Here is a 21,634-nt window from a genome sequence, read left to right on the forward strand (position 1 = left end):
GTACGAGCACACTTGTCAACAACATTTGCGTATTTTAGATCGGAGCGCCCGCTAACAACTTTATTCCTACTGCTTCCGAGTTTACGCTCAGACAGCTTGCAACTGCTGAAATCTAAAAAGGATTGATAGCATCGAACAAGCAACAGGTCTTTGACGCTGCTTCCAGCAAACTCCAGTTTGTTAAGTCTAAGCGCGTCCTACGTACGTTTAAACACGGTAAATTAAAGGCACCTGTGCAATTCTCTTCTGTTTTTTGTTTGCGACCTATCTCTGGTCGCGCGTTTCTTTTAAACGACATATCAGATCTCTTGCGTCTCCACTTGGTACAGCAGTCTTGTGGTGTCGGCTAAGAACTCTTGCCTTGCGCCGTTTTCTTGTCTGTAAGACGGTCTCCAAAGAGACGCAGCAAATGCTCAGGGCGGGGCTGTCTTCGTTCCGCCGTGACAGAGATTCGCTGCGCTCTGGTCGTCCTCGAGAGCCCTCTTGCCGCCTCATTGGTCCGAGCGCCGCGGCAACACTTGAGAAAGGGGGACTGGCTCGTCGGCCTTTAGTCGGGCCGATGGATGGCCAACTTGGGGATGAATTCAATGAGCAGCAGCTGGTTTCAGAACCAGTGGTAAGGGACCGTCATAATTAGCAAACTTAACTATTTTTGTTTGTAAAAAAAATGGTTAGATAACAAGTCAAACAGTGAGCATAAGCAAAATTACATTGTTAATTTTGTCTTGCAAGAAAAGCCACTCTTTGAAAGTTGTGTACATTGATTGCAGAAACATTTCATCACGAAAACTGCAGCAATGGCTGTCGGCTACAGTTTGGCTTACTAAGAAAGCCAATAGCCGACACTGAACAATGGCTAACACAGTAAGAATGTGTAATGGCTAACACAGTAAGAATGTGTAAGCTTCAGACCATTTCATTCGTAATAAAAAGATTGATGTAATTGCCGTTAGACGAGAAGTATGTACATCCACAACGCATTGGTGTTTCTCGCTTTTTTTACTAACAAAAAAAGTTTTTATATTCGCGGTCCTCTGGTACGGTATGTCGTATAACATAAGCTATTAAAGAGACAGATATCTTTTGGCTATGTGAACATTTAAAATATTCCTCTTAGATGATCGTAACTACCACATAAAACAGTCGATTCCTCCCCTAAATAGCATATTTTCACACTAGATTAAAATCACAAATAAAATGATCCCTTAGGAGATTTATGTGCCTCTCTTAGCGTTATAAGCAGTAAACACATCTCTTACTTTTCTAGTTTCTGGAAAGTAATGTTTATTATTGTTTTGTAGCCCAAAGCGCGTGCTCAATCATGCCACGTCTTTTTTCTTTTTTCATTCGAGGCTCCGCTATACCATTTTTATTTTTTATCAGAGCCAAACACGTGTGTATAACGCCAGACCTTAAGTATAGTACATCAAATTAAACTAACTTCCTTAAAAAAGTGTCGTTCGGCGTTGTAAAATTTAATTTTCGTGGCGTAGGGGTCAGATTCTCAAATCTTGGACTGCAAATTTTGGTCACGGCATTGTTTTTTCTTTCGCGTTTTCGCGATAAAACACGTCAGCCTTGCCATGTGGGATCAAATACGCCAGCGTCGGCGGTCATTTACGAAGGATTGATCAACGCAAACATTTCCACTCGCTACACATGAATCGCCGCAGCTCGTCGGAATCTCAATCACAGTGAAAAAGGCAAAAAAAAATTAGAACGATGCCGGTCGGTAAACGGAAGTTCCCGGGGCTCGTCAGCCTGCGAACAGCAAAGCGCCGAGGCCGGCCAGTCACTGAACTTCCATGTAAATACTGCCCATCAAAGAAAGCAAAATACCGATGCCGCCCAGTTACGGAACTTCCATGTAAATACTGGCCATCAAAGACAGCAAAATACCGGTGCCGGTCAGTTACTGAACTTCCGTAAATACCGGTCATCAAAGACAGCAAAATACCGATGCCGGCCAGTTACTGGAACCTCGATGGAAAGACTAGCCAGCAAAGACAGCAAAAACCCGATGCCTGCCAGTCATTGTAACTTCTACGGCTGGACTGGCCAATGAGCAAGACGAAACCCGACGCCGGCCGGGGCCGGTAGCTCCCCGGTGCCCATGGCCAGGCGCTGCCATCCTGTTACCATTGGCGGGCCGGCGTAGTCCCGATGTCCCGATACCGGCCGAAGCGGAGTGCTACCTGTATCTGCATGTTGACTGGCACCATATAGTGCCATATACAGGAGTATCAGGCATCCTATACTGCTATATATAGCAGCCACTGGCACCATATATGACTTTATCTGGCATTATATGTTTTCATATATGGTGTTGCCTTACCATATCTGCCCTGATTTCAGCCCTTATATGGCGATATATGACCGTATATGACTAGTTATATGCCCATATACGGCCCTATATTAAACATATCTGCGCCATATATGACATTTCTGTAAGGGTTGTGTCGGATCAAAAGCCACTCTTGGAAATATATACAAGTTAATTAAAGAAACATTTGGTCGAGAAAACGGCAACAACAGCTGCCATTTCTTGACCATCGCCACGTTTGGCACCGGGCAATAGCGACATTCAGTGATCTCGCCAACTTTGCTGCCAACCTGCGCAACAGAAGCCTGAGAAACGGAAGAAGTGTCTCTACGTCTTCACTTTCTTATTTATAAGCTTTTTCTCTGAGCACTGCACAAGCTGTGCTAGCCTCGTAGCTGTAGCACGAACAAGCTGACGTAGAGTAGTTTCAATAACTGGAGCCCATTTTCGATAGGACGGTACTTACGTATTCCATCGTGCTGTTGGAATCGCACCACTTCTTTCCAAGCTTCCAATTTAGACCGAGCTGAAACAAAGCAACACGCTCGTTAACCGTTGAATAATCTGCAAGAGTTTGAGCAACAGTCCTGTGCCCCCCATGGGGGGTTTACGCCTAGGCTAAATAAATATGGCAGAAGCTTTTTTGGGTGGAACTTTCACGGGCGGTTTTTTATAGATATGCAACTGAAACTTCACCGTACCTTCAGAGTGGTCTTCTAGTCATACGATGGGTGGAATTCCCGTCAAGAGGGAGAGGCTTGTGTGATGACTCGGATTTCAGTATAAAGAGATTGTACTCTAGCATGAATCGCCTTGATATGATGATGACATGACATACTGATAATACATCATATCATCATATGATATGACGACTCTACAACCTGCTATCAGGTTGTGCGATTGCCGAAGGTGTATAGTGTGGATGCAAGACTGTCTGCAGCACTTACTTGCTGCAACGGAGCAAGCGTTTGCACAAAATTTCTCTACGTTTCTGAAAATCGGAGCAGTCAGCAGATGATGTTCCTGCTGTCATGACGAAACGAATGCAGTGTAGTGGACACCTCCCCCCCCCCCCTTTTGAATATTAAAAGGTGGAAGAAACCAAAATGACAGAAAAATGTTCACACTGTGGTGTCTCTAGTAATAGGTCGGCATTTTTATGAACAAAACCCGCACACTCACTTCCTCACCAAGAACTTGGAGGTTAATTGTTTGCACAAAATTAACGAGGCAAAGATCTGATTTAGAAAAAGGAGTGAAACCGCCGGAATGTTGAGCGTGATGTTCACATGGTCAGAACCTTGGCACAGATCACATTTTCTGCACTCCCTCTCTAAATCAGAGTGGCTAACTGTATGTGCTTGATGTGCAAAGCAGGCACGTCGAAGATGCGCGAGCCTTTCTATTAGAAGTCTACCCATTATCGAGTAAAGCCAGCACGAAGAAAGTGTGGCTCGGTTGACTACAGTGCAATCCACTTATAACGATAATGAAAAACCCCAAAATTCATTCGTCATAACTGATTATCGTTGTATCTGGACTAAAAGCTGGGCGTTTCTAGTCTTGAAACTCTAGAAACTGACCGTTATAAGCAGTACATCGTTATATCTGGTGTCGTTAGAAGTGGATTGCACTGTACTACACAGATTCTCCTACCTATTGCCTTTGTTTGCTGAACAGGAATTTGATGTTCGTTTGATTACAGAACGCATTTTTGCAGCCGAACTCTTAGGAGAAAACCGTCGTGAAGAGCAGTCATGAAGAAGTGTCACAAAGGACTGTGACGTCACCTGACGCCATGGCATGGTGATATCAAGACGGCGTCATTCTGTCACAGCTCGTAGCCTTTTGTGCCTACCCAGTCCTTGTCGGCATAATAAAGATATTCATTGTTTCACCTCAAGTGCAGACACATCCGACACTTTGGGCTGACGTGACCGATAAGGCAGTGTCAGACGCGCACCGTCATGGTGCTTCTCTTGTTTATGTGTGCGTTCTATCATCGCTGAACCAATTGCAGACAGACTAGTTCATCTTGTGGTTTTAAAGTTGCTTGATTGGTCCCAACTACCTTGTAGCAGCTTTCAAGTATCCTCATGGGTGCTGACAGAAAGTTTCACTCCCTTAACTGAAGTATTTTTTTCTGCAATAAATTACTTCCGACATGCAGGTGCCACCTGAAGTGTGGGTTTCTGAACTTTCAAACACAATTATCTCAGTTTCACTTTTCAGCATCAAATCTTGTTTCAGGAAAGCTACCATTTGATAATGAAATGATGTGTGGATCCAATTTCTGAAATTTCTGTACTGAAACTTTTGTAAAGAACATACTTTTCTATGAGCTTACTTTTTGCATTTTCATGGTCCTTTGTTATAAAAAAACTGCAATAACTTAAACCGAATGCAGGTAAAGAATTTTTTTAATTTTCACATTTTTACTTTTAATAGAAATGGTGTTTTGTCATTTCTTTACATAGCCGTGTGACAGAGATGTTATACTGCATGCTTGTTCAAAAGAACTGGCCATTATCATCTCCTTTTCGAAACGAGTTTTTCTGGGGGGGGGGGGGGGGGGGGGAGTGCATGTTCATTTTATGTACATTTATGTAACTTAAAAAAAATACTTATACTTTTAAAATTTAGCTTGTCATCCTCTTTACCAACTACCAATATGTTCTGCAAATTTTATACGACAAAGACTAACGATTAAAAAGTTTGCTTTCCTGAGTAGTATCCACTCTTAAATAAAAACACTAAACCTATGAAAAAAAACGTTTTTTATTTGGAAGGACAGGACCTCTCAAAATAAATACATCTCTCAAAATAAATGCATATAAAAATTTTTTTTGTTTTGTTTTGTACAGGGTGATTTAAGGAGACGCTCTTTAAATGAGCCACAAAATTCGGTTTCTTAACCTATCACGCTACGACTTTGTGCAGCGTTGCCCACAGATGGTGCATTTTTTTTTTGAATATTTGCAAAGACCGAAATTACCTGGGAAAAAAGTAAAGAAAGAAAAAGTCTTAGCTCCTATGGAAATGCAGCGAAGCCACCGGTCTTCAAACAACACGGCGCCGTTTCGCACTGGACACAAGAGATGGCGCAACGGACGAGCATACGGCGCCCAGAGCCGGCGTTTTTAGCAGAGAATCTTCTCGACTCAAAAGCGGCGCGCATTCCGCTGTCGGCGACAGTCGCAAAAGCAAAAACAGGCGCGGTAACAACAAAAAAACTGCAGTTTCTCGTCTGCTAAAGACGCCGGCTCTCAGCGTCGTATGCTCGTTTGTTGGCGGCAGTTGGCGTCGCGACCGCTTGCGCCATCTCTTGTCTCCCGTGCGAAACGGCGCCATGTTGTTTGAAGACCGGTGGCTTCGCTGCATTTCCATAGGAGCTAAGCCTTTTTCTTTCTTTACTTTTTCCTCAAGTAAGTTCGCTCTTTGCAAATTTTACAAAAAATGTACCATCTGTGAGCAACGCTGCACAAAGTCGTAGCGTGATAGGTTAAGAAACCGAATTTTGTGGCTGATCTAGAGAGCCTGGCGTCTCCTTGAATCACCCTGTTGTATTGATGATGCAGTACAAATTTTTCGATATGCGGTCAATACCAAACTGTACTCTAGGCCAGGTTTGTACGAAACTATTTATTGTCCATTCCAACTGAAGAAAGTTTTTGCTAATCTGGGGATAAAGAAAATATATAAATATTACAAATATAGACTTGCCATGAAATATAAACAAGAATATACCAAGAGTAAGAGATTTTTATTTGACTTGGCTTCCGTCAGAAAAAAACCGCAAACGCATACCCTTCGTCACCCTGACCCTCTGATAATAGATAGATACATCGCGTATACTGACTACGGCCTTCAGACGATTAGAAGAGCCCTGCCTCCGTTGCTCAACACTTTCTCGCATTCCAATGTTGATATAGTATATTTAACCCCACGTGACATCCATGAATATTTTCTTTGAAATAATGTCGTGTTAACTTTTTGTATTTTGCAAGTCCATTTCCTTCATTGTTGTGTGTGGCTGATATCTAGTTGGCATTTTCGGCCCAGTGTTTTGATTTTCTTCCCTTTGTTTTCTTATTCCTGTTTTGCATTGGTAGACTTCTTTGCTTTGTACAATTTTTGACACCGCTGTGTTCCTGTGAGGGGGCTGGGGACCAGTCAAGCTCTTTGTAAGCTTTCTTCCCCAGCTTTCACCATATAGCATACATGTATATGGTAAATAAACTATTATTATTATAAAAAAAAAAGTAGAGCGAGGGAAACGAGGGCTGGGGAGGAGGAGGCAGACGAAACGCAAAAGAAAGGAGGAAGTTTCCCCCTCTCCTCTCCAGCATACCGTCTGCTTGCTCCTCCCCAGCCTTCCTTCCCCTCGCCCCAACTTCTTGAGTTGAAATGGGCTATAGTGTTCGCTCGGAGGCAACTCGGAGGTCCAGCAAACTCAGAGCGGACACTAGTTGGTTACAAACGCTATCATTATCATCCCACAGGGGTACAGTTTCGGTTTCGTCTGCAAACCAAAACGTTTGTATTGTAGCATAAATATTAGTAAAAAAAAATGTTCTTTGTGACAGACAAATTTTGAGACATTCCTGTTCTCAAAAGATAGGGTACTAGGTGCAACGTTTTTTAAAGTTGAAATGAAGTAGAATAGTGTAATTTCGTGTTTGACTTCAGCCCAATCTTAGAATGAGACAGCCCTCTAACGGTTGCCTGCAGAAATGCGATGGGCACAAAAACAGGACCGCATGGCGTTAAAGGCACACTTACCTTGTGGTAAAGGTGACAACTCTCCCAGTCCAGGACTTTCTCTATCGAATGCCGCGTCTGCAAATAAGATAGATTCCAGTTTTCTATCCCGTTCCGACACAGTCTTCGAAGGTCTGTAGCCGTCTATACACGTTCAAAAGTGTACATTGGCGCTTTAGTATTTGCAAGATGCAATCATAAATGTGACGTTGCAGCGTCCAATTGTGTACAAGTTGTGGTCATACACCGAGCGTCTGTCAGCACCTGTTCTAGTGTGCTAACAAAAACAACAAAACAAATGTACAGCAGGGGCTTCAGAGTCTTCCCAAAATGATAAGCATGTAGTTCTTTCAGATTTGTTTCAAACAATGTGGAAAACACGACCGAAGGATACTTGATTTTTCTTGCCACGGGCACTAGTCGAAACTTGAAAGCTACAGTGGCCAGATTCACGAAGACTTTCTCAGGCTACGCAACTTAGCTATGTTCGCAAGTTGCACACATCGTACGAAGTGCGAAAGTTAATATTTACGAACTGAAGTTCTAGTCTTTTGGTGCCCTGCAAGCTCCCGATGCCAGCGAGAGCGTGGCTGTTGCTATGGCGTTAGTCCTTTCGGCAACACAAACAACCTATCAGGGCTCAACCCGCTTCGGAGCACGTGGATTCTGAATTACAACAAGCGCAGGTGGACTTTCCGCCAATGCTTGTCTGGAGATTGTTTCCGCGCAGTGAAATGACGACGCTATGATTTACATGGGCCCTAATATCGAGAGAGAATGCCGAAATAACTGCCTCGGTCGACTGCTGTAAACTCAATCACTACGAAGTCAACACAACTACCATCGTTGCTAAAAGAAGACGGCTTGCACTGTTCGTCTGCAAAAGCGGCGAACAGGGGAAAAAATTGCTGCAGCGTTTTTTCGCGGCCTCGGGGCTGTAGGAGCGAGCAGTCGTCCAAGAACATACATGTGAACTACAAAAGTGTCGGCAAGAGCCATGTCAATACCTATTTAATACACTAGAAGGGCACATGCGCCTGTTTGATCGAATCCCTGGAACAGCGCTGTTGGACTGCATCTCGGTCAGCGCCTCGGGACCAATCTTCTATTTATTTATTTATTTACTGAAATACCTTAAAGATCCACTGAAAATAAATGTTTTTAAACAGTCTGGTTGAAACACGCGTGTCAAAAAACTAACTTTGCGCAAAACCAAAATAAGTTTTAGAGCAATATTGACGGCGTGAGACGCGATTTAGTCGGTAGTAACCTCCTTTTTACTTGTTTTCTCTCTCGGCATTTCGGGTGCACGGAGGAGAGGTGGATCGGCTTGGCCCTCACGTTGAGGTGGCGAGAGTGTATGACCATTCTGTGACGTCATGGACATTCCACGCAGAAGTTTAAATAAATCTCGAGCCTTCAAAACTGCTCCAAAAATGTATTTTTTCGCGTAAAATTTATTTTTTGAGACGCGTGTCCCAACCAAACTGTTCAAAAAAACTTTTTTTTTTCGGTGGCCCTTTAAAGGTCTTCTCAACTGGATTACATAAAAGAAAAGGCACACACCTTACGAGAAAAAACTAACTAGAAACAACCAAAAGAATCGAAGCAAAAAAAAAGAATAAATAACTAAAGCAAGTCACACAGCCACCACTATTTTAAACAAGAAATGATAGAAGAGAAATCAGAACATTTCTAAATAAAAGAAATAAGAGTCTAAAAACATTTGGGGTTAGTTTTGGTGACAAAGGAATCGGAAAGGGCTTTCCACCAAACAACATATTTTTGAAAAGAAAAAAGGAAAGAAAAAGGAAGAGGTTTTTCAGGTGTAGTGATCAAGTTAGCACAAGTGGTGAACATGAGGCGATACATTGAGAAAGTGATTTTTGCGGGCCTTTGCGGCCCTTGGCCAAGACTCTCGGACGGACGGCGGCAAGGCGACGCCTGGAAGTAGTCGTTCTACCGCACACAAGTCTTCGTCGAAACCTGCCGTTACTGTGGTCTCCTCCGCACTGCCAGTCCAGGTGACGGACGAGGTAGCACTGAAAGACGCTGATGGATTTACGCCCGTCCAACGGAAGAAACACGTCAAGCCTTCTTCTGGAACTTGTGCAAGCAGTAAGCTGTCGTCAGTCCCTAGACGACCGAGGCTCGAGGCACTTTTTGTTTCCCGCCTTAGTCCAGACACTTCGTGCGATGATGTAGGAGCAGCTCTTACTGCCCTTCTGGAAGGGAAACCTTTTACCGGCATCCAGTTGAAAACAAAGCATGATAGCTACTCTTCTTTCCACATACCTGTGAATGAGGAAGACTTCAACAAAATTAATGTGGCGGACGTCTGGCCAATGGGCTCTCTTTTCAGACCATTTTTTTGGAGCGGTACGGGGTAATGATGATCGTGACACAATTACGACGAATTAGATCGCAGCATAAATTGTTCACTCTTTTACCAAAATGTACGCGGGTTGCGCGCAAAAGCTAATATATTTTTAACAACGTCGTTCTAAGTGATTTCGATATTATTTCACTAACTGAAATTTGGTTGAACAGCTCCTTCGCAACAAATGATTACTTTCCCCCCGAATACACAGTCTTCTGGCGGGACAGAGATTATGAAAATTTGACTGTAAACTTCGGTGGCGGAGTCCTCATTGCAGTTAAAAATCACTTGCATGCGGTTCGCAGGTTCGATTTTGAGTCAGACTGCGAATCCGTTTGGATTGAAATAACTCTCCGTGATAAGACTAGCCTTCTAATCGGCACATTTTATTTTCCTCCTAAATTTAATGCATCTATGCTTTCTGATCAGTTAGATACAGTCGGAGATAAGTTAGATGTAGACCGACACAGTATACTCATACTTGGTGATTTCAACATTCCTGATATAAATTGGAGCCCAGAACACTCAGCTCTGCCCACTCGTAATGCCTCACCAAAGGCAAATATCATTTTGTCTTTTATTAACTTTCAGGGACTGAACCAATGGAATAGTCTTAAAAACCATGCAGGAAAAATCCTAGATCTTGCTCTATCTAACTTTGCCATCGACAGCCTAGTGTGTGTCCTTAACCCATTGGTATCACCCGAAGTTTTGCACGTCCCATTCCTTGTCTCCCTTAAGCTTTTTGTGGGGAACGTGAAGCAAAAAACAAATCCTGTCTCGTTCTCCTTTTCAAGAGGCGATCTTTGGTCTCTTTCAATATTTGGATAACGTAAACTGGGCACACATATACAACATGACTGATGTAAACTGTGCGGTAGCAGCGTTTACTAAACATATCGTATCTGCACTTGAGCGCTTCGTTCCTAAGAAACGTCTCCAAACAACTCGGTATCCTCACTGGTATTCTTTCGAGCTGCGATCAGCCTTAAGATCCAAATTGCATTATCATATGAAATATAAGGCTTCTGACTCAGCGTTTTGGTACGCCAAGTTTTCCGAATCACGTGCGCAGGCAAAGTCGTTGTTGCAGCGCGATAAGAGAGTGCACCATGAGTCTGCAGAGCGCCGTTTATATCGTGACCCATTGCAGTTCTGGAGGCACGTCAAGAACCGTACAGCCACAACTGCATCGACAACAAACATCGCTGACTCATCTGGAATTCCGATAAGTGAACCCGAAGAAGTAGCGAACGTTTTTGCGAGCTATTTTGCCTCTGTATATTCTTGCAGCCGGAATGGTTTATCTGCGCCTGACGTTGGTGACAGTGGTAGCGATTGCCTATCAGTCCCATTATTTGAAATTGCTGACATTAAACTTGCAATCCAAAACTAAAACCTAAGTTATCGGTCGCATTTGACGGTATCCCGAGTTTTATTGTCAAAGGATGTTCTTCCATTTTCACACCCATTCTAACGCATATTTTTAACTTTTCTTTATCGACTTGCACTTATTCTTCGATTTGGAAAAACGCGATAACGGTGCCGATGCATAAGAAAGGAAGAACAGATGACCTAACAAAGTATAGACACATTTCATTATTATGTCCATTTGCAAAGGTTTACAAAACAGTACTTTCGGGACATATTTCGAGCTTTTTTAAACATAAAATCCTGCCCTCACAACACGGTTTTGTGCGCGGAAGATCAGTATAATCAAACTTGGTGTCTTTTCTTAATTTCGTTTCGCCTATCGTGTGTCAGCAGGGTCAGGTTGACAGTGTATATTTTGACATGTCCAAGGCATTTGATTTGGTTGACCACTCGTTACTTTCACAAAAGGTGATATCGTACGGTATGAGTACTACACTATGCACATTGCTTCACAATTATTTCTCCGATAGATAGAACTTTGTACGTATTCTCGGTCATCTCTCCCGGCCTTTTGTCACCCTGTCTGGTGTTCCCCTGGGGTACATTCTTGAACCAATGCTTTTTATTGTTTTCATAAACGACCTTCGTACACGTGTTCTACATTCAGAAATCCTGCAATACGCCGATGACATCAAGTTATTTAGGCAGATAGTATCTGTAGAGGACTGTGTGAAACTAATGGATGATGTAAAATCAGTGAGCGATTGGTGTAGTCTCAACAGGGTGACACTTAATCCCAATAAGACTGTTGTTATGTCATTTGCTAAGAAGCTAAGGCCTTTCATTTTTCTTACCAACTCGCCAATGCCCCATTGCAAAGGGTGGATTGCACTCGTGATATTGGAGTTTATATAGACTCTTCTCTGTCATTTAATACATATGTCAATAACATTGTCAACGCGTATTTTCGTACGTTAGGTGTCATATTCAGAATTACACGCGAGTTTTTCATGTAGGCCTGCATTATGCAGTTATACTTTTCATTAATTAGGTCTAAGCTAGAGTTTTCGTCAGTTGTGTGAAATTCTATTGGGCGTACGCACCAAGAGTCGATTGAAAATGTCCAGAAAAGTTTTTTCGAATTTTGTACGACCACTATGTTGTTTACATTGTTTACTTTGAATATAGAAGACTTTTAGAGCGATACAATTGTTCTACTTTGAGTGCCAGACGACGCAACAGAGATCTCATATGTTTGTTCAAATGCCTTCACGGAGTCAATGATTGCCCTGACCTAACTTTATCGATAAATATTCATGTCCTGAGAAGATTTTTGCGAATTTCTCTTCCATTTTATGTTAATGAATTTTTCCGAACCTGCCCCATGACACGTATTCAGACCTTGTATAATACTTTCAATGATTCTTGCATTGACATTTTAACCCATCTTTTGCAGCGTTCAAGTTTTCTCTTGCGAATCTATAACCATCTTTGTAGCGTTCAAGTTTTTTTTAGTCAATTTGTAGAATTATTCTTTTTTTGCTAAATGTTAATTGTGCATCATTATCAAGGCTTCAAGCGTTTCATGAGCACAAAAAATAAACAAATGAATGAATGAATAAATAAATGAATCTCTCTACATTCTGTAGAATCAACGAAAGTTTCCTTTTTCAACAAGAGCGTTTGCCGTCGCTGCCTCTGAAAACAAGGCAATGACAAGGGGAAGAGACTGACTTCTGAGCTGAAAATCGAGGTCAGAAATTAAACTATTTATACGGGAAGGGTCGACAGGGGTCGCGCGAGCACATTCTATTCAGCAGGCCAGGGACAGTCGGAACAACACAGCCTAGGACTGCCTTGCTAGGCTTAGTGTGCCGAACTAGCGCTTGGCAGCTGCTTGAATGGCGAAATTGCTGCCGTTGTAGCTTTTTTCGGATATCTTCGGATCCAGCGTTCGTCAGATTGTTTCATAAACCTGACCTCCGGTCTATAGCAGCTTCTACGTTGCTTGCACTCATGGAGAAACAAAGCGTACAGTGAAATACCACTTGAAGAAACTTGAATTGAAAAAACTATTCAGATGAACAAACTCAAATTCCCCAGCAAAGCCACACTGTGCATAAAGCATTTAATGAAGTGAACTTTCACCGATGTAAACTATTCTTTGAGGTGCATTGAAATTTGTTTGAGTTGTATTTCACTGTATCTCCCGAGATTCGACATGGTGGGGATCGAAGCACAATAGACCTTATTTTTCCTGGTGAAGTCGTGCAGGATTTTGAGGACTGTGTTGCGAGACTCAAAGATGGTGACACGTATGTGCTGTTTTAGTGTTCCTACGTTGTTCCAAATTGACTGAACAAAGAAAAAGAGATGAAAAACAAAGAACTGCAGCCTGCACTAGAGCCTTTTTTCTCAGACCTGTAGAGAACATTCAATATGAGAGGCGATAGAAGCATCGCTATCTTCAAGGACTATTGCTTCCCATTTTTGATAAGTGGCACCAAAAATAGAGAAGATCTGCACTCTGTAGGTGCCACAACCTGTTGCCCAATGAAAAAGGGTTCAGCCACATTTATCTACCTATGTTTTGGGCTCCTGTGAAACTGCACCGAACAATTCTTCCCAGTATGCCTCTGCTCCTACAGGGTGCAGCCTTAGGGATCAACACATCGGCTTGCATCGCAAAATTTCAAATTCTTGCATACCCGCAATTGGGACGCGAACATAGTCTCTCATGATGTATGTGTTTTTTTTCAAAGCTTAAGTCAGAGATGGTAATATATCAAAATTAAAGTACAAACGACGGCTGTGCATTTCCTATGGCATATACCGGATGTTTGTTGTCTGCACACTGGTTTTTGAGCTTTTCCACAGGTGGTCATTATTCATCATATATTGTTAAAAGTATTAATCAACGCGATTATCTCGCACATCGCCAGCCTCTACTATTGGCGCTTAGTGTTTTTGCGTATTGCGAGCCATGCGGGAGCGAACTTGTAAACCAGTGTGCAGACGACAAACAGGCTTTTATAGGACAAAAAAAAATACACGGCCACTGGTTTCGCTTTATTTCTAACATTTCACATCCTCCGAGTTGGGCTCTGAAAACAAGACAAAAAACTTCTTGCTAAACTATGTTTCCGTGCCCAATTTCTCGCATGCATGCTTGGAATTCGAATTTTGCAAGGCGTGCCAAATGTGGCGGTCCTTACTGCCCCACCTTGTACATACACCCTCTCCCTTGCCTTGCTTCCCGCTGTCGTTCTTTTCGAAGGGCAACGTCTCGCACGACCAACGTGGTCAGAACCCGTCTTTGCGCATATTTAGCCCTTTTCGGCGATTCTCTTTTGAGCAATGGTAGTATGCAGCATAAATATCAATAAAAACCGATACAATGCCAGCACGTTTTGACGGGCGGATGCTATGTTGGGCTGCACTTCGTTTGAAGTTCACAGGCAACCTTCTAGACTGTCCTTGTTACTTGAAAAGGGTTCATTAGTACAGTGGAATCTCGTTAATTCAAAGCCTCTATATTCAAACTCGTGGATAATTCAATCTAACACGCAGGTCCCGTCCCATGAGTTATAAGGGAGGAAACTCCCGGTAGTTCAAACTTTGCATTATTCGAAGAAAGTGTTGGTCCCCCTTGGGTTCAAATAATAGAGATTCCACTGTACTTCTTTTTAGCGCTTGGGCTAGATGCCCCCAAAGAGAACTTCGGGAAAAGATAAACGTTGGGAAAGGAGCTCAGTGTTCGAGAAAACGAACGACTCACCCGTTTGCTCAAGCAGGCGACGGGCCAGAGCGAGCATCCGAGGGTACAGCAACAACACAGGCAGCCGCAGAAAAGCCACTTGACGTTCGCGGGTAGAGTCTTGCGCAGGACGCTGTTGATGCGCACAATGGTAGCTTTGAATTCTTCTGGAGCTACCTGCCCTTAATTTTGCAGCTGGTTAAATTACAGCTACCACAGCACGCCACCTCGCACGAGAAACAACTTTCGGCCCTACGTGTAAACGAGGATGGCGCCACTTCCCATCCACTACGGTGGATGAAAAGTATGGGTGCGGCAACGGCATCTGCTCATAGTGCCCATTTGTTTCGCCTGCTCCGTTAGAGCCACTTGCTTGCCTCGTATACTGCCCAACGTATTTTTAATGCACGTTCCTAAAACTCGTTACACACTTCACTAATGCAAACCTCTATACTCGTGGACTGCATCCTGTGGCATTTCAGAAGTGAAAGGCGGTCGTGCGCGGCTCTGATGTTCGAGCGCCCATGGGCCGACAACTTTGACCGCACAGCGACAGCAAGGTGTCCTTGAGTACATACTCTGTTGCAGGTTAAGAAAAGGTTGACAAGCTTTGCCCAAAAAGCCCTCCAATCTTTCTACTTAAGCAGAGTGAATGCCAAAGAGGAGGTGAGTTCACCTGCCTCCTCTCCAGTGTTCGATCTGCTAAAATCGAAAGAATGTAGGGCTTCGCAGGCAGCGCTTGTCTCGCTTTTCTTAACCTGCAATAGAGTGTACACCTAGTGGTCGGTTTGCCTTGCTGCATGCCCGACCCGGAGAAATAACATGGAGCAAACCGGTTTCAACAACAAGAAACTACATTTAATTGGACGTGGACGGGACGAGGAAGAATACTAACAGAAAACCAACGAGCACTGGTGGTGCTTCAGTCCAGCCAGCGACTCGCTGACGGTCATCACAGTCCCTGGGAGGAGTGAGGCCGCGGCACAAATTCCATCGGTACTTCGAATCTAGCCGGAGCCCAACATCATGGAACCGCGCATGACGATTTCACTGCTTCATGTTCCCATTGCCATGCTTTAGGATTCTGAGGCCGCCATATCGCTTATAGATGATTTCTCTGCAAAGCATAGGAGACAAGCCTCCAGGAATGCAAAGACCTGTTTGCAGCTAGCTTCTGGTACAGCGATAACAGCTGCAGGAGCCGTGAGGCTGCGGACTCTGTTTAATGGAAAGAAGCGGCGTCAGCGATTTCTTTATCTGCCAGGACTCGCGGCACCCGTGATACTGGGCCGAGAATTTATTACAGGCGAAAGCATGACACTCGACTTTTCTGGAGGGGGATACCGGTCGGGACAGCAACCGAAACTGAGTATGTGTTATTCCTCCGGGTCGGGCATGCCCAGCCAGGGCCGACCAAACACAACCTTTCCGAAATAACGCTCCTAGGCCGCCACCATGCTGCTGATGATGAAAGCGTCTGGTGCGGTTCTCGCATGCCCTAATAGTTTTTCTGCCACTCTCCTGGATTGTTGAAACCTGCTCAGTGCAATCCCCCACTAATGTTTTGCGGTTTCGCATAGAAAGGTTTCCAGCCTCTCTTGGAAGTTTCTGTTTTATTTTCCTTGAGCATGCTCCGTGCCCTTTCTCTGTTGTCTTCCCCCGTTAAAATGAAGCTGGTAAGTGCACACCATTTCAGCGGTTCTGCTAGACATTCACAAGAAACAAAGCAAGGAAAGAACATCGAACGGCCCACGACACAATTCTTCAAACAAGGACAACTGTTCTTTCAAGTCCCAGAGATAATCTGCGTAGAGGTTTATCTTGGGGACTGGAGAGAACAGTTGTCTCTCTGCTTGGTGCTGGTATTGTGAAAAAAAGGAAGCTTTCCCCAAAACCAGGTCCTTTTGGATTACGGCCGACTGTAGAGGCGCGACTGTCGTCGACACTGCTGTGCCGCGTTATTAGAGCGCAGCTCTTAGGGGCCCGTTCCCGGCTTGAGCGGCGTCGGCGTCGGCGGCGGCGTAACCAAGGTCACCCCAAGGTCACGCGACCACCAAGGTCATCCCAAGGTCACGTGACCCCCAGAGGTCACGTGACCCCCAAGGTCACGTGACACCCAAAGTCACGTGACCCACGAGGTCACGTGCCCCCCAAGGCACGTGACACACCCCCCCCCCCCGAGGTCACGTGACCTCCCCGATGACGTCATCGTCACTGATGACGTCACCGGCATCCGCATCGTCATCATCACCGATGACGTCATCAGTGACGTCACTGATGACCTCACCGGCATCCGTATCGTCATCGTCATCATCACTGATGACGTCATCAGTGACGTCACTGATGACGTCACCGGCATCCGCATTGTCATCGTCATCATCACGAATGACGTCATCAGTGACGTCACTGATGACGTCACTGACATCCGCATCGTCATCGTCATCATCGCTGATGACGTCATCGGAGTCCGCATCGTCATCGTCACTGATGATGTCATCAGTGACGTCACTGATGACATCATCGGCATCGTCACGTGACCCCCAAGGTCACGTGACCCCCCAAGGTCACGTGACCCCCCCCAGTACCCTCCCTCCTCCTCCTCAAGAGCTGCGCTCTAATTCGGCGTTACAGGGATTTGTAAACGGCTTTCACTTTTTTTTTATCTTTCTCAGATAAATCCTTTTCGAATAATGGTGTACCGTGTGGTATGCGCAATATATTGTTTGAATGTTGACGCTTTCTAAGTTTGATGTCAGAGTCGTGCCGTGTAGATTGGTATCACATCATTTGTGCGCGTCAAATATGCGTGCCTTTCGGCCACCTTCTGTTGTCAATGATTTTCGACAGCTTTGTCGACTGACACTGCCGAGCAGGCGGCGCCAGCAAAACTCGTCGTAAGACAAAACAAACATACCAGCCACATTTGTTTAGTCGTGCACGTACCCAACAAAAATAGTCACCAGTTTCCTTTTTGCTTTAAATGCGGCAGAATGCTTCTTCAATGTCTTTGGGAAAGTACCTACAGCATTAAATGAAAAACAAAACAGTGAAAAAGGCGAGAGTTGAGCTGCCAGCTGTGTCTGAAGTTGCACCTACGCAGCCTGCACCTATTGAGATCAACGGTCAACTCAAATAGGGTTAGTGGGGACGCCGGTAAAAGACTAGCGCCAAACGCACTGAACAGTCTCACTGGTCCTGTTAAAGATTGTTTTCCTAGACAGGAACAGTTATCTCTCAGTGATAATAGGCAGTTATTATTAATTAAAACTAAAGTTATGAAAAAACTGGTGCAAGCCTCGCTCAAGGTTGCATTCATAGACAATAAAGAATGATTGTTTGCACACAGGAGCTTCTGCAAGCCAGCAACATGTATCACAGCCTATAATCAAGTTGGTTTGGCCATAAATGGACCAAAGTATGTTAGCGAGAAAAAGCAATTTTACGACAATTGAGCCGGCAAAATTTCATGGCCCCACATTGTGCGTCACCATATCACAGCCAGATTTGTGTTTAAATCTCAACCTTTTTTTTCTTAAGACTAGCATATCTCTAAAAGTGCGTCTCTTAAGATAACCACCGCGATTAAGGGTTGTCAGTGATTGGGTGCGGATTTCGAAGAGGGTATGTACCTTAGCAGATAGCGTTGGCGGGAATTCCGTGTCGAATTTATTGCTCAGGCCAAACCTGAAAGCACAAGAAAGCCACATTTCTAAACAAACTGCCTCCTTTCCAAAGATATCCATTGGACACTGGGAACGGTCCCACGCGTGGACCGCATAACGCGTTGAAGATAATGAAGATGTGATTGTTGTAACATGACAAGGGACCAGTCAAAGGAATTGTGTACACCCCTCCCCGCTTGGGTATACAAATATATTGTAAATCATATAAATATTTGAGCGCGGCACGGCTTCGCATTTAAAAGATACCGTGGTTTGCATCAAGGGTTTGAAAAGCACAACGATACGGGGGAACGATCAACACTGGAAAACATACATAGGGACACTTAGAAGTTGTCAGCTCAATGGTGACTTTTTTTTTAAACAGAAGGTACAACTGGTCACTGCTGCAGTGTGTTTTGCTTTGTCCCGTACCACGGCAGCCTGTTACTCCGGGAGTAGAGTCAATGAAGAAGCTTATTATGTGGATCTGGGTGTCTACCAAATTAGTATTTTGAACTTCCCTGACAATTTCAGGTGAAATTTTCTAACCACTGTAGAGGCGGTTAAATATATAAGCCCATTACAACCCAAGGCATTGAGCACTGAGCACTGTGAGAATAACTTTGCACGGGCTTAAATCAACTTGCATATTCCGAAATATTTGGGTTCGTCCAGTACGGATTAAATGAGCACTTTCTTGCTGCCAGCATCGTCAGTAAAGAGGCCACTTTCGGAGACACGATGAGAACACAACCCTCAACTACACACGTCAATAACCGAATGGCAGCATGGCCACCAGATGCACACTTTCGGATACTTTCGTTGTAAAGCTTGGGATGGGGTGTGCGGCTTTCCCCATTTGTTAGTAACTCTAGTAGCCCTAGCTGGGTCTAGTCTTGTGTCGCGCCCTCAATCCAATCCAATGCTTGGACTGGATTTGTCGGCTGTTCCCTTTGCATCGGGTAGCACACTCTACATCGGGTGAGCAGCGCCTGCGCTGTGCTCTAAGCAGAAGTTATTGCCCATTTTTCTTCCACCAAGTCCGCAAGTCTTTGCTCAGGGCACTGGTTGGCGTTTCCGGCTTATTTTCCCTGACTGGGCTCGATTTTTGACAATGTCCCTGACAATTCCGAGTAGTGCCTCCATGTCACACCACTCAAGAACAGTCGACTAAAGGGACTTAGTGGTAATGAACCAATGCATAGCATCTAAAAGAGAAGTATTAATAAAAATCTTTATTGGCTCATGAGAGCCACACAAAGGCAACAGTCCAAACTATAAAGACAAGAACGACAGTGCGTCTGTTTCAAAATCCCCTGCTCCAGCATGCACAGTGCTGGGGCTGCGCATTTCAGGCTTACAAGACGCCGAAGCGCTATCGAAAGTAGGAAGCCATCATTCTCATCTTGTCAGACTGCAACAACTGTGTTCATATCTGGTGATACAATATGCTAGGTGAGGACAACACTGTCATACAAATACAAATCGCACGCACACTCGCGGGCAGGAGATTTTTCGCCAGTATGGAGGAGTGAACGGGAAAGGGGGAAATCGTGGTCGAATCGAGAAAAGCAAAGACGGCTTTTACAAATAAATTATGCATCGCAGAAAGCTGAACCGTAGTGAGAATCTGATGCTAGCGGTGGTGATAAAATGTGAAAGTGTGAGCGCATGACGTTATCTGAATCAAAAGACACACCAAAATAAAAATACTTCTCAATGAGCCGATATCTACTTGAGCCTAATATTCATCGAGGAGTAATTTGAGATTGTAGGTACCTCTAGCCTTTATTTCAGTGAAAGAAACTGGTGGGCTATGTGCGACAAATATTTCGTTTCTCCTAAAAAGAAACGGAAGTTACGGAGCTGAAAACATGGCGTCTGATTGGTTAGAGGCTCAAATGACTAAAGTTCCCTCTTTCGTCATTTGAGCCTCTAACCAATCAGACGCCATGATGCCAGTTCAGTCACTTCCGTTTTGTTTTAGGAGCAACGAAACATTTGTTGAACATAGCCCCCCTGGCCACTTAGAAAGACAATACTGTCTTCTTTCATGCTGACAAGTTTCTTCACTGACATATTGCTGCAAGCACTGACAGTCTCACATTTTAATTTGGTGAACATTTGGCTCAGGTAAACGTCGGCCCATAGACTTTTTTTTTTCTGTAGTATGGCAACATTATGCGCTCAAACCTTCGCATTTTATCTCTACCGCAAGGGTCAGAATCTCACGGAGTTTCAGCCTTCTGCGAAGCGTATTTTCCTTATGAGAGCTAAAAAGCCGGGTTTACCTTTGAGGATCGGACTTCGCAGATCAGCCGATCGATAATGAAAACAAAATTCCGGGTCGACGAGCTGTTTAATGGTCGTGACGTGTGCGACACGTGAAGAGGGAGGGCGCGACACCACAAGAAACACGTGGGTGAGGCTGAATCGATGCTGGAAAAAGACCTCCCCTCCATTTCCCCACACACGCACGCCGTTACTATCTGGAAAAAGTTGCGGCACGCCAACAAAACACACTGGGCGATATCGTTCCCTTTGTTTGCCGTAACTACCACGAAAAATGCACAAACAAACAAAAAGCGCGTCGCTGGCAGCTCTCGCCACCTGCCTCTGTGCGTTTGGAGGGGATAAAAACCCAACGTTGTTTGTGTCGCTATTTATTTTCAAAGCGACCTGACGTTCAGAGACGCTGTCGGTCATACCGCGGAGGTCTTTTCCTTCTTTCGTAAGCAAGCACCGAAGCATGGTTTAAAAATAGACCATAGAAGTGCTCGCGCGAGCGCACGCATGCACGGTGGGGGGTGAAGAACTCTTGCAGCGCGTGACGTTGAGGCACATGGAGTATGCGCTAGCTCGTCCGGAGGAGATAGACCGTTACTTACACTGTCATGTTTCTGGCGCCTCGTATGACCATCGGTTCGGGTACGAGGCTCACCAACGAATCTTCGTTGGCCCTCAGGTCTTCGTCGTCCTCTTCGTAGATCGCGTCGAGATCTGCCATGTTTGACTATGGCGACGCCGCCATCCGGCTTCAGGGTCACGGGCACGCACTCGTCGCTCTCCTTGTTCCGTCTGTGCGCGAGAACTAAGCGTGGTACGACCTAATGCGACTTCAAGCGAGTCATGGCACCGCACGAGCCATAACAAAAGCGCTTAGCGTTCGTTCAGCTGTTGTGAAGATCTCTGCCAGTCTCTGTTTCGCTCTCCCCTGTTCCTCTATGATAGCTTCTTGCTTCTCTCACTGGTGACAGCACTAAAAAACATGTTTAAATATAATAATAATATTGGCAGATGGCGCGAGAAGCCGTCTAATTAAAAGTAAGATTGTTTTCTACATCTATAAATGTTTCTGTCACGGGATTTGTTTGAGT

The 21,634-nt window shown here is 44.5% G+C and overlaps 1 protein-coding gene across 1 annotated transcript; it reads right to left on the reverse strand.

Annotated features, from left to right (window-relative positions):
- Positions 1-336: 336 nt before the first annotated feature.
- Positions 337-21,313, reverse strand: LOC120836044 (cysteine-rich hydrophobic domain-containing protein 2-like). The gene is made up of 6 exons (XM_040211847.3): positions 21,146-21,313; positions 18,225-18,279; positions 14,617-14,772; positions 7,106-7,162; positions 2,790-2,849; positions 337-598 (listed from the first exon to the last, which is right to left on the reverse strand). Exons 1-6 carry the CDS (start codon positions 21,262-21,264, stop codon positions 548-550), a joined length of 498 nt encoding a protein of 165 aa, XP_040067781.1. The 5' UTR covers positions 21,265-21,313; the 3' UTR covers positions 337-547.
- Positions 21,314-21,634: the final 321 nt, after the last annotated feature.

Source organism: Ixodes scapularis, unplaced genomic scaffold (genome assembly GCF_016920785.2).
Source record: "Ixodes scapularis isolate PalLabHiFi unplaced genomic scaffold, ASM1692078v2 PGA_scaffold13__105_contigs__length_92229423, whole genome shotgun sequence".
In the NCBI taxonomy this organism is placed as follows: Eukaryota; Metazoa; Arthropoda; class Arachnida; order Ixodida; family Ixodidae; genus Ixodes; species Ixodes scapularis.

Bases quoted from the DNA above. Each gene is read 5' to 3' on its own strand.
- LOC120836044 (XM_040211847.3), bottom strand. From the start codon at position 21,264: ATGGCAGATCTCGACGCGATCTACGAAGAGGACGACGAAGACCTGAGG. The intron at 2,850-7,105 runs GTAAGTGTGCCT...GCTTTGTTTCAG, and splicing joins GTTGTCACCTTTACCACAAG to CTCGGTCTAAATTGGAAGCT. The intron at 599-2,789 runs GTAAGTACCGTC...TTCTGAAACCAG, and splicing joins CCAACAGCACGATGGAATAC to CTGCTGCTCATTGAATTCAT.